Consider the following 12,994-nt stretch of genomic DNA (forward strand, 5'->3'; position numbering starts at 1 on the left):
AGCTTAAGTTTGCTTTCTCTTTACATATACCAATTCATGAAGAAAAACTCTGTAAGTGAGCTGTCAGATAGATGCCTTGACTCTTATTTTACAATAATGAATGCTTGCAGGAGAAAAATGTTCATGAGTGAAAGTTGTTTGATTAAAAAGTTGTATTAAGCCGGGTGGTGGTGGCGCACACCTTTAATCCCAGCACTAGGGAGGCAGAGGCAGGCAGATCTCTGTGAGTTCGAGGCGGGTAACCCGTTGAACCCCATTCGTGATGGGGATCGGGGATTGCAATTCTTCCCCATGAACGAGGAATTCCCAGTAAGTGCGGGTCATAAGCTTGCTACTATGAAAATCTACAGAAGTGTGATTGGTGGCTGTATGCTACTATGCACATCTACAGGGATGTGACTGGTGGCTGTCGGCTACTATGCAAATATACAGGAATGTGATTGGTGGCTGGGGGCCACTTTGGAAATCTATAGGAATGTGACTGGCAGCTCTGTGCTTTCATATAAATCTATTGCTCTATCTTTTCAAAAAAAAAGACACATAACAAATTCTCTTACCTGTTAGCTAATCGAAACTCTCCACACAATTTTAAATTTCTGAGCACACAAGACATGCCCTACATACTCACACAATCTGACTGTTGGCCTTTTTTGTCTTATAAGAACCAATACTAGGTATTTCCAGGAGTGAGATAACTATTTGTGTTCACACTAAATTACTGTGAAGTTCAGATGATCTTTTAACACTTGTCTTACTGGATAATTAAAAAAAAATAGGAATACAAAATAAAGCAAGATACTTCTTGAGAGAAATACAAATATATTATTGACAACAAATATTCAAGTTTTCAGTCAAAGCTGCTCATCACTGTGTTCTGGTACAATGATTGACATGCATGCCATGCCTGTCAATCTTAACCTTTGAAGACATCAGAACCAGAGCTGTAGAATTTGAAAAGCTTTAAGCATTTTATGTAGCAGATAATTTTTTACAGTCCAGAAAAGGTTTTGCTCCTATAGACAGTGTTGACTCTTTGGGTTCTTGTTTAACTTGGTTCACAGACAGAGTATCTTCTAGACTTTCTTCAACTTTAAAACCAAACAAAAGACAGAAAAGGGTTAGTATATTTTATTACACTGTGGTCTCTTTAAAAGTATACAAATTAAAGACAGACATGACCAGGCTGCTGACCAGGTATACATGAGACTTTATGTTTAAAAAATAAAAACAATCTGAACCTAGAATAAACTCAAATAAACCACAGTTTAGAAAAGGGTCATGGTAAAGTTGAAAAAAATATTTGGCATATTAGAAAACACAGCAGCACATCTTAGAATGATGGTCCTGTCTAAGCTGTGTGAGCTATGCTGCTGATCTATAACACTTCAGAACACCTGAGCACCCTCCACCGTGCTTACAACCACATGGATGGAGAGCAAGCACACCAGTCGGAACACTGTCAACTGGCCAATACAATGCATCTTCACTTGTTCTTTTGTTTAGTTTTGGGGACAGGTTCTCATTATGTAGACCATGCTGGCCTTGAACCTAGAGACCAAGTGCTGGGATTAAAGGCAGGCACCATCACACCTGGCCTCGGATCATCATTCTCTATCAAGAACCTCTGCTCAGTTGCTCTTAGAGAGCAGAGGGTAGAGGGACTGTGACCTGCTTACTGATATGCTGGCCACATGCACATTGTTAGAGGTATACTGCACTTTATACTGCAGTTCATTCAGCAACATGGGGACCACAACGGCTCACATCCTGGAGGAATACATTGCTGGCTAGTTAGAAGTCGCAGTCTGCCATGGCCTGGCAGCTTCTCATTAGCTGGGCAGCATGGAGCTCCCTCCCACCAGCAGAGCTTCCAGCTCTCTACCTGCCTTTGTCTGGGGAATGTCCCTGGTCTAGGGGACTGACCTTATCTGCTCAGAAGACTCGTGCTAGGGGCTCTGCTATAGGAGAGCCTACAAACCTTCCTGTCACACCCTTTACCTCTTTCCCCTCTCAGCCGCCTGACAGCCAACGAGCCAAGAAGGAAAGAGGACCCCACAATCCTAGTGAAGTAACTCTCCAGATTACGACCACAATAGATAAATCATACAAATTTGGATTAAAAGGGGTTTCTTTGAAAGCAGTTTGGATTAATGCTCCCAGAAATCCTATGTGACATATTACTGTTATATACAGAGGGAGAAAGCAAGCCTTAGAGGTAAGGATTAAAATAGTTGGGCTTAGTCCCCTCCTCTATCACTGACTAAATGTGAGCACTAGGCAATTAGTTAAATTCCCTGAGCCTTGGTTTCTCTATCTGTAGAATGAGAATACAGCTAACTTTCGCATGGTGTGATGACAATATATTTTCATATACTCATTTTTCTCCTCACCTGTAATGTTACTCTGTAGTTATAAAAGGTTTCTGTGAATTTCATACAACTGTGTTTCCCTATAAACTTAAAAGGCTGTAACCCTTTCTAAAAGAAGCTATTCAGTTTTATTTAAAAAAAGAATGGTGATTAAGATAGAGCAAATACATGTTGTAAGGATAATTTCCGTGAAGATGTTTATACTTCAAAGTAAAATGCATACTGATCTCTTCCCATAGAAGCTGTGTGAAAGTAATGTGGTGAGGTCGTGGGAGTGAATACGCTTTATCACTATGACGACTGGGTTAGCAACAACAAAAGATAACAAGGTCTTCAAACAAACTCATGTGCTCAAATCTTACTGGTTTTCTGTAAATGTACAATAAACTCAATATTTAAGTGTATAACCCAACTTCTTATTACTAACTTTTTATTGGCTACTTAATCCCATCCTTTCTATGTACATTTATCAATGTTATTTATTAATGTTATATACAGTGTTCTGCCTGCATGCCTCCTGCCTACAGGACAGAGGGGAACCAGATCTCATTACAGATGGTTGTGAGCCACCATGTGATTGCTGGGAATCGAACGCAGGACCTCTGGAAGACCAGACACTGCTCTTAACCTCTGAGTCATCTCTCCATAATCTTTGCCCTTAAGTAATTTTCCTTACACGACTTACTTCTATTACATTCTATGCATTATAGCACATTTTATGTATTCTAAAATAATTTTGCTAGTTTTACATCACCATAGACTTTCCATGGAAAAGCAGGTAATCAAGAAACGAGCTATGAGGCTAGGGAAATAGCTCAGAGGTTAGAGCACTTGGGCTCGGTTCCTAGCACCCATATGATGATCCACAACCATCTATAGCTCCAGTTACAGGATAACCAAGGCCTTCTTCTGCCCTAGGGCCCTGGGCACCGGGAACACATGTTCAGCACATACATACCATACACACAGGCAAAACCCTTGTATTCAAAATAAATTATATAAATCCAGCTAAACATAGTGGTCACATGAGTTTGAGGCCAGCCTGGTCTATATAGTGAGTTCCAGGACAGCCAGTGAGACTCTGTTTCAAAAAATAAATAAAAATAAAAAAAAATTCAAAATGAATAGTTTCCTCTTTCCTTCTTTTCCTGTCTGCACTGGCGACTGAACTCAGTTCTTAGGACCTGCTAAGCAATAAATTACTCTGCCATCCAGCTCTCTTTTTATTTTGAGACAGGGTCTTGATAAGTTGCTCAGGCTGATATAGAGCTTGTTTTGTAGACCAGGCTGGCCTTGAACTTGCAATCTTTCTGCCTAAGCCTTTAAAGTGCTAGGATAGACAACGAATAATTTCACTGGGATTAAATAATTAGACATAATAAGAAAAAAGATTAGGTTAATGAAATATCTTCCTCTCATAATTTTGTTTGAACTTTACAATATTATAAGCCCACTGGGTAGAAATAAATGCTTTTTCCATTGTTTGGTGGGGTGATACCAGGCAACTGTAAACTGATGGTCACTTACTAAGAGCTGAATGGCTGCCTACGACTTGTACTGGAATGGTTTGCACATCTCCCAACAGAATCCTATTTACACTTCCCTCCAGATTCCCTGTATCCTCAACATCTTCAGCTTCCACCAGCGGACCCATTTCGGGATTTTGAACTGACTCTGGGAGGTTTCCCACGGCAGAGGCAGCGCTACTGTTTTGCGTTAGGCATGTGTCTGTTCGAAGGTTCTGACTCTGACCAAGCAGTAGAGAATGATTATTCACTACAGCACTTCCTGCTGCATCCAGAAGTCCTGAAGGACCAGAGGAAGGGTGTCCATTTCCTGATACCAGAGATTGGGATCCATCAAGAGAGGAGAGTCTTGGCTGTAACTTCAAACCCTTCCAAAGAGAAAAGAGTTATATAACAATGTTTGGATTTACTGAGTATGACACACTCATTGGATATTCTTTGACAACAAAAAAAATAATTGGAACACAAGGTAATAGGTATGTAGTTAATAACAAATACTGCATGAAGACAGAAAAAAGGACCAAGGAAAAGCAATACAGCAAACTACTGCAGTCAGAGTCTCCCTCAAACTTTTCAGAACATAATACCCGAATTATCACCTTCAATCAAGGCATAAAGGATTTGAGAATTAATAATAAAGAAATATATGGCCATTATTGTAATTTTACAGCAATTCTCTGAAGTCCTTAAAAGAGGAATCATGAAAGAAGTATAAGATTAAACTTAGCGTTTATTGGGTGCCTACCTGTAAGTGTGAGGAGATTTTGGGCTGAAATGAAGGAAGTGGGGAGAGCAAGTGGAACGGCCCTGGGGACAACGAAGTCTGTGTCCTACTCGCCCCCACTCTGCTGGGAACTGGTTCTCCCAGTGAATTTCCTGAGTTGAACAGGAGATGTACGTTATTTCTCTTGAATTTTATAACAATCATTACTATCAGAATCGAGGACTTCAAAAAATCATCAGTAAGCTAGGCAAGGTAGCAAACGCATGTATCCCTGAACTCTGGCGGGGCACGAAGGAGAACCAGCAGTACAAGGTAACTCTCGGCTACAGAAGTGGGTTTAAGGACAGTATGGGCTACCTGATGCCCCATCTGAAAACAAACAAAATCATCATAAATCAACAAATCAATACATAGCCAAGCATGGAGGCAGAGACAGGTGGATCTCTGAGAATTAGAGGCCAGCCTGATTTACATAGTGAGTTCCAGGACAGCCAGAGCTACATAGAAGACCCTACCTCAAAATTAATATTAATTAATTAATTAGTTGAACCACAAACTAGCCTGGCACGGTGCCTCATGTTTGTCAATCCTTAGAAAATTCTAATTCAGATGAGTGGTGATGGTGTACACCTTTAATGCCAACTCTCAGAAGACAGAGACAGGTGGATCTCTGTAAGTTTGAGGCCAGCCTGGTCTACAGAGTGAGTTCCAGGACAGGCTCCAAAGCTACATAGAAATTCTATCTCAAAAAAAAAAGCGACATTTTCTTCTCTCTCTCTCTCTCTCTCTCTCTCTCTCTCTCTCTCTCTCTCTCTCTCTCTCTCTCCACTATGAAGTACTGGCTGTCCTGGAACTTGCTATGTAGACCAGGCTGGCCTCAAACTCACAGAGATCCTCCTTCTCTGCCTCCCAAATGCTGGGATTAAAAGTGTGTGCTACTATACCCAGCTCTAACAGTGACATTTTAAAGAGCAACGCCCTTCCACCCCTACGCTCCCTCTAAGTGCATGTTTCTAGTACAATTCCCACATGGCACTTTTCACAATAGTAATTAATTAGAAAACATTTGTTTAGTGTTTATCCATTGCTAATCTTTAAGCCCATGAAGTAGGAACCTGCACGCACAGAGCACAGCAACTTAATAAAGTGAAATGCACAGGTGATGCCAAAGAGCATCAGTGTAAAGTTCCAATGTGAGAACTAAGGGACATGACATCACGCCTGGAGGTTAACAGTGGCAGAAATACTCCGCATACAGCTATCCATTAGTTGATTCTAGCGACTACGGTATTGATGCTTTAGAAGACATTATCCTCTAGAAACTTGGTTTGATTAACTATAACATTGACCGTGAAGAATGCCAACTAAATCTACACATGTGTAAACAGCAGCTACCACAGCAGGTACAGAGGTAAATGTAACAAGGAGCTCCCTTAATGTAAGAGATGAAGTTAGAAAAACACTTAAAACCAGAGACTGCTCTCAGTGAGAAAAGGATTTTCTACACAGAAAAGAGAAAACATTTCCAGGAGACAGAACACATGTAAAAGAGTAAACAAAAACAAACAAATAAAAGAAACTACAAATGTTTCAAGAACACAGGAGTTAGGAACATATGTGATGGCAGGTGGAAGTGGTGCAAACCTGTAACCCCAACATCCAGGAGGCAGAAGCAGGTGGATGTGTGAGTTCAAAGCCAGCCTGGTCTACATAGCAAGTTCCAGGACAGAGAGAGCGACACAGAGAAAAGCAAACAATTCAGCATAGACAACAGTTTGCGCATCAAGGCACATGGGCCATTCTTGTAGCTTACTGTGCTGATTCAGCCTCAGATTCAGTGAGAGTTAGATATGCTGGCACATGCTTAGAATCCCAGCACTTCAGGGCCGAGCAGGAGGATCCTTTTACTCAACAACAACTTTTTTGGTCATAAAAAAGCATAAAGGTTCTAGAAATGTTTGATAAAGTCCAACATACTACTCTTTCCCTCTTTAGAGTCCAGTCTCCTTACATAATGAGACAAGGACGTGGCTCAGGGAGTAAAGGACTTGATGTGCAAACAGGATGAGCTCAGATTCCCAGCACTCACAGAAATGCCAGGGGTAGCCTGAGTGTCTGCAATCCCAGTGCTATAGGGGCAGAAAAGGCAGACCCCTGGGATTTTCTGACCAGCTCAAACAGTGAGCTCCAGGCTTAGTGGTAAAGCCCACAAAATAAATAAATAAAGATATGGAGAATAGGGAGAAGGAGGCATGACATTGACCTCTGACCTTCACACACACACCGGGACACAGGAGCATGAGAGATTTTTTTTAATGATTATATGATATAGTTAACTTCTTTCCAGATATAACACCAATTGATTTCTATGTTATAAAAATATTTAGAAACAACCTACCTTCTGCAAATGTAACTGTTACAGTCTCTCTGAGAATATTCCCGCTATCTGTAGTCCACTGAAGCTGAAGTGAGAACATTTGTTTCAGCAAAAGCAACAGAGTTATACTGAAAATAATCTTAAGACATTAATACAACCATCATATTTTCTTTTAAAAATGTACACTCTTTTACTTATTTTTTTTTCTTTTTTGTTTTTTTCCGAGACAGGGTTTCCTCTGTGGTTTTTACATTTTTTTTTTTTTTTTGGTTTTTTTAGACAGGGTTTCTCTGTGGTTTTGGAGCCTGTCTTGGAACTAGCTCTTTAGAACAGGCTGGCCTTGAACTCACAGAGATCCTCCTGCCTCTGCCTCCCAAGTGCTGGGATTAAAGGCGGCCTCTTTTACTTATTTTGTGTCTTGTGTACACACATGGTTTGGCACACGTGTGGAAAGCAGAGGACAACTTTTGAAAACGGCAAGCACCGTTACCTACTAAATCATCTAGCCAAATCTATTTTCCTCTTCTTTTTCTTTTAAGCAGGAGCTGATACAGAGGCCACAGAAGAGTGATGCTTACTGGCTTGCTCTTTATGGCTTGCTCAGTCTTCTTTCTTTCTTTCTTTCTTTCTTTCTTTCTTTCTTTCTTTCTTTCTTTCTTTCTTTCTCTTTCTTTTTAGGATGTATTTATTTATTATGCATACAGTGTTCTGCCTTCAGAAGAAGGAACCAGGCCTCATTTTAGATGGTTGTGAGCCACCATGTGGTTGTTGGAAATTGAACTCAGGACCTCTAGAAGAACAGGCAGCACTCCTAACCTCTGAGCCAACTCTACAGCCCTCTTTTTTCTTTTTTTACTCTCCCTCTCTTCCTCCCTCTCTCTCACTGTGTGTGTGTGCGCGCACACGCGCGCGTGCATGTATGAATATGGATCCAGAGGACAGCACTAAGTCTGTTTCCTTTGAGATGGCATCTTTTATTGGCCTGGACCTCACCAATTAGACAGCCAGTTCCATCCTGCCCCCACCCCCCAGCACTGGGACTGGAAGTTCACGCCTACCACGCTCAGCATTTTTATGAGTCCTAGGGGATCCCACTTAGACCAGCATGTTTGTGCAGCAAGCACAAGACAGAATGAGCTCTCCCCAGCTTCCTGTTTTACTTTCACTACACTCGTGTTTTGTTCTGTAATCACTCTCTACTTGTTTACATTCTCAAAGCGCAAGTATGTCCCACTATGTTAGGGTCTATGAACTAAGATAGCAGCAATTTTGGTAGGAAGTGTAGAAGGAAAATATTTTATTTCTTGAATTTGGTAGAGTAATAATAAGTTTAGATACACAACAAACAAAGAGAAACGATCCCAGCAGGTCTAGCATTTGAGATATACAAGTACTAGGACTGAAGAGATGCCCAGCAGTGAAGCACCAGCTGATCTTCCAGAAGACCTAGGTTTGATTCCCAGAGCCCATCATGATGACTCACAACCACCTATTACCACAAGTTCAGGGAATCCGACAACCTCTTCTGGCCTCCATGGGACCCAGGCATGCAAGCAAAACATCCACATACATAAGAAATAAGTAGAATTCAAAAATGTTCAGATAGTAAAACTTGGAAAGTAAAAAGTCAAGAAGGCAAAAGTTAAAGCTACTCAGATTTTAATTCCTAAATTAGTCACTACTTCTACTGTAATCACTAATTTCTGGATAACTATGGTAAAAATATCTCAGAAATTATTGATATTGACAGAGAAATGACGATATAAAATATGAGGTAAACACTGATATTCATATATGGCATGGAGAGCTCACTTTGTGCACCTGACCTTAACCATCTATTTTTTAAAATGAGCAAGGGATATACTCAGTATGTGCTCAATAAATGTCTGTAAACTGAATAATAAGAAGTAGTTCTCAGAAAGAAAAAATATTGATTCTTCTCTGATATAATTAGATTTGGAAATCTACTGTAGTTTCTGTTCCTTATGGGGGAAGTAAGAAATATGCAGTTAAGTCATTATCTGAGAGCTTGTGGAATTCATAGTTTAGAAAATTACCTAATGTATTTCCTTAAATCATAGCAATTGAGATGGTGTAACTTTTCTATTAAATTTTACCAGAGACTTGTTAATGCATTAATGGGAGCTGAAAAAGACTCTAATGAAACAAAGAAGTGGGTGTGATCGTACCGTTGCTGGAATAATCTCTGGATTATATACCATATCTCCAGTCCTCAAGGATTTCCGTACCTCATGGATATGATTTTTTATATCATTTACAGTTGGAAAAAAGGACAAATTATGTCTTTCAGGTACCTCATCAGGTTTGAACAGCTCTCTTTCCACAAATTTTCTGTGGAGGATATAAAATAAAAATATAACTGTAATGATGCACTTATAGACTGACTGAAAGTTTCTCTTTCAATATAAGCTTTTATAAAGTATGATTCATATTTCTATAAATAATTCATATGTATGTGAATAATTCTGTAAATAATAAAATATTAGCCACTTTAGATTTCTTTCTATTCATTAAAACATTGAATTTGCCAGGTGGTGGTAGCCCACGCCTTTAATCCCATTGTTTGCTTGTTTCAAGACAGGGTTTCTCTGTGTAAACAGTACTAGCTGTCCTGGAACTCATTCTGTAGATCAGGCTGGCTCAAACTCACAGAGATCAACCAGCCTCTACCTTCCAAGTGCTGGGATTAAAAGTGTGTGCCACCACCATCCAACTGAGCTTGGACATTTTTATGAACTAAACTTGGACCACAATCCTCAATTTGAACATTATAATGTTTTTAAGTGCTTACCATATAAGACACAATTCTGAACACACTACAGGTATTTCCTTGAACTATTACTGTGACCATGTGACCCGGTGCAAGAATCAATTCCACCTCACAGATGAGGGAGTTGAAGGCTGCACAAGTTGAAGTTGCCCTGAATTATATACCTGTTTAATAAGTAAGAAAACATGGACCTATTTCCAATTTGTATATGTAAACATCATGTTACACTGCTTCTTAAGGTACCAATTAATACTACATGAAACTTGATGGTTCGAATATTGTGAAACAATAAGATTTCGGAAGGCAAGACAGTGTAAGAAAAGTAGCATTGCTACACAATTGCATGTTTAATACATTTGTGCTTTATATATTACATTTATTAGATCTGCAGAGTTGCATTACTCTTCCTTCTCATTGAACCTCTTTTTGAATAAGTAGAATAAGAATTTTAAAAATTTGAAATAAGTAAAATAAGCCAAATTTTAGTAAATAGTGGATGGCTTTACTAAATTTTGGCTTTGTTCTGTAGGCAACTCAATGAAAACAAATGTTTATTTCTGAAAACAGAAGGGTTATATGGTGTCTGCTCACTGTAGCTGTGCACACTTTGAATCCCAGTGCAGAGGCCAGTAGATCTCTATGAGGCCTGGTATACATAGTGAGTTCCAATCTAGCCAGGGCTATACAGTGAGACCCAATCTCAAACAAACACAAATTAATTCTTATAATTCTCATTTTGTTATTCAGATTTCAGTACACAGTAAACAAAAAGAAGCAAAGTATCATAACATTATACACAGGCTGTACAGCCAGATCCAGGTTTCAGTTCTGACGCTGTCTTTCAAGGCAATAACTTATTTTTAATTTCTATTTTTTCATGTGTAAAATGGTATAGTTAAAGGTTTGGCAGAATATGTGATATACATATATCAATCACCTTATTACAATAATTATCATTGTAGTTAATCTGGATAGTTATTCACCTAATGAAAAACCTTTTCTTCCTTTTTTCAAGACAGGGTTTCTCTGTGTAGCCATGGCTGTCCTAGAACTAGCACCTCCAGCCTAATGGAACTTTTATTTGTAGTATATTGACATATCTTTAATGGTACTCAAGATACTTAATTAATGTTGTTGTGATACATAACATATTTATAATTGAATATAACACAGTTATAGTAAATAGTTTAACTTATCTTTTTAGAAATCAAATATTTTAATTTTTGAGAACATCATACATGTATATATTCTATTTTGATCATATTCATTCCCCCATTACAATAAAATTCTATATACTTTCAAATAATCTAAAATAATTACTTTAATCTAGGTTTTTAATTTTATGATTCTACACATTTTTATGTCAAAAATATGTATCATGTAATTCAATTCATTTCAGGAATAGTGACTCACACCTGTAATCCCAGCACTTAGTTACCTGAGATAGGAAGATTGCTGAAAACTGGAAGCCAACCTGGGCTACCTAAGTGAATTAAAGGCCAGGAAGACCTTAGCTAGTAAAATAAAATAAATTCATCACGAAGAAATAGTCTAATCTGCCAAAGATTTAGTGTCTCAAATAAGCATTTAGAATTTATTAAGAAATACCATATGAAGCTTGCCAAGCATTGGCTGAAAACAATGTTCACAGGTGAGATGCAGATGTCCTAGAAAATCAATGCTTAGTGTATCACCTAGGCAACCAGTGTAAAAGAAAACGCTGCTTCTCCTGTACCTGAGCTGCTTCCTCACTGCATACACTTGTCCTATTCCCTGAGACACTAATTCCTGAATCTTATGCGCTACTTGCGGGTGGAGACGTGAGGGCAACGCACAGTTCTCATCTCTGACTACAGTTTCCTCTTCTTCAAGAGAAGACATAGGAAAAGGAGATGGTGACAGAGAGAGGCCACGAGTCTCTAATTCATGATACTGATGAGCTTGCTGTGTAGGTAACTGCACATACCATCTGATAAGAGAAAACATTTGAAATGATTAAAATCTAAATATTAAAATTTGATAATTCAGACAAAAGTGGGAATCATATTACTTAGGCTAATATGCATCAAGAAAGGGAATAATCTTTTAAACAAAAAACACATATGATTATGCTATGTAGAATAAAATTTAAAATGTCTTATGTTTAACTCCTCTAAGATTGACTTTATACTCAATTAAAAAGGTAACTTCATAAACTTTTACTATGACACTATGTTAAGGCAATGCAGGGATTTACACATATATGAGGGTAGAGAGATTGCTCAGAAGTTAAGAGCACTTGCTGATCCACATGGTAGCTCACAGCCATCTGCAACTCCAGCTCCAGGGACCCAAAGCTCTTTTCCAATTTACATAGGTATCAGGCATGCACATGATACACACACACACACACACACACACACACACACACACACACACACACATGAGAGAGAGAGAGAGAAAGAGAGAGAGAGAGAGAGAGAGAGAGAGAGAGAGAGAGAGAGAGGACTTAAGTTTTGGTGAAGCACTTGGATAGTCTTTTACATTTATTATTTGTGTATGTGTATATGTGGGGACACCTATGTGTCAGCATGCATATGTAGAGGTCAGAGGACAACTTGAAGGAGTCAGTTCTTGCCTCTTATCGTGTGGGCCCGCCCTGGAGAGTGAACTCACTGAGCTATCCCACTGACCCCCTGTACTTCTGCTTGATATAAACCGATAAAAACCAAAGAGAGCAAGTTGTATAGTATGAGCTGGAGAGATAACTCAGTTGTTAAGAGTATTTGGTATACTTGCAGAGATCCCAGGTTTGATTCCCAGCACACACATGGTGATTCACAACCATCTATAACTCATGTCCTAGGGGATCCAATGCCCTTTGCTCTATGGCATCAAAATGTACATGGTGCACATATAGACATCCAGGAAAACCTCTTAAACACAAAATAAAATTTTAGAATCTAATGATATTTTTAAAATAAAAATATTAGAGCTACATATTTTAAAAATTGAAGAGTCTAATTATTGACTTCATTTTTTAAATTTTTATAAACGATCATATAAAAGTTTTCCTTATATTTGACCTCATGCAATAATAAATTCTTCACCTGAATTAACAAATAAAGAACAGTAAGCAAGAAATATTATAGTTCCTTCTATCTAACATGAAGCATAAAATAAAATTTTACTTGGGCTTAAAATTCACAGATGGCTGTCATAGTAATC

At 38.7% G+C, this 12,994-nt stretch overlaps 1 protein-coding gene across 7 annotated transcripts in view; it reads right to left on the bottom strand.

The window, feature by feature from the left end:
* Positions 1–208: 208 nt before the first annotated feature.
* Positions 209–12,994, bottom strand: part of Carf (calcium responsive transcription factor) — a 35,238-nt gene continuing 22,452 nt past the window's right edge. For 4 of the 7 annotated variants that reach the window (XM_050133346.1, XM_050133343.1, XM_050133344.1 and 1 more), the window contains 6 exons: positions 11,523–11,756; positions 9,186–9,348; positions 7,018–7,081; positions 4,641–4,771; positions 3,897–4,263; positions 209–1,088 (listed from right to left, as the gene is read on the bottom strand). In XM_050133346.1, the coding sequence (XP_049989303.1) occupies positions 970–1,088; positions 3,897–4,263; positions 4,641–4,771; positions 7,018–7,081; positions 9,186–9,348; positions 11,523–11,756 (1,078 nt within the window). In that variant the 3' untranslated portion in view covers positions 209–969. The remainder of the gene's footprint in view (positions 1,089–3,896; positions 4,264–4,640; positions 4,772–7,017; positions 7,082–9,185; positions 9,349–11,522; positions 11,757–12,994) is intronic. The other 3 variants (XM_050133347.1, XM_050133348.1, XM_050133349.1) reach the window with 3 other exon arrangements.

The sequence above is a fragment of the Alexandromys fortis genome, unplaced genomic scaffold (assembly GCF_014885135.2).
Source record: "Alexandromys fortis isolate MF-2015 unplaced genomic scaffold, M_Fortis_MF-2015_v1.1 scaffold_601, whole genome shotgun sequence".
NCBI lineage: Eukaryota > Metazoa > Chordata > Mammalia > Rodentia > Cricetidae > Alexandromys > Alexandromys fortis.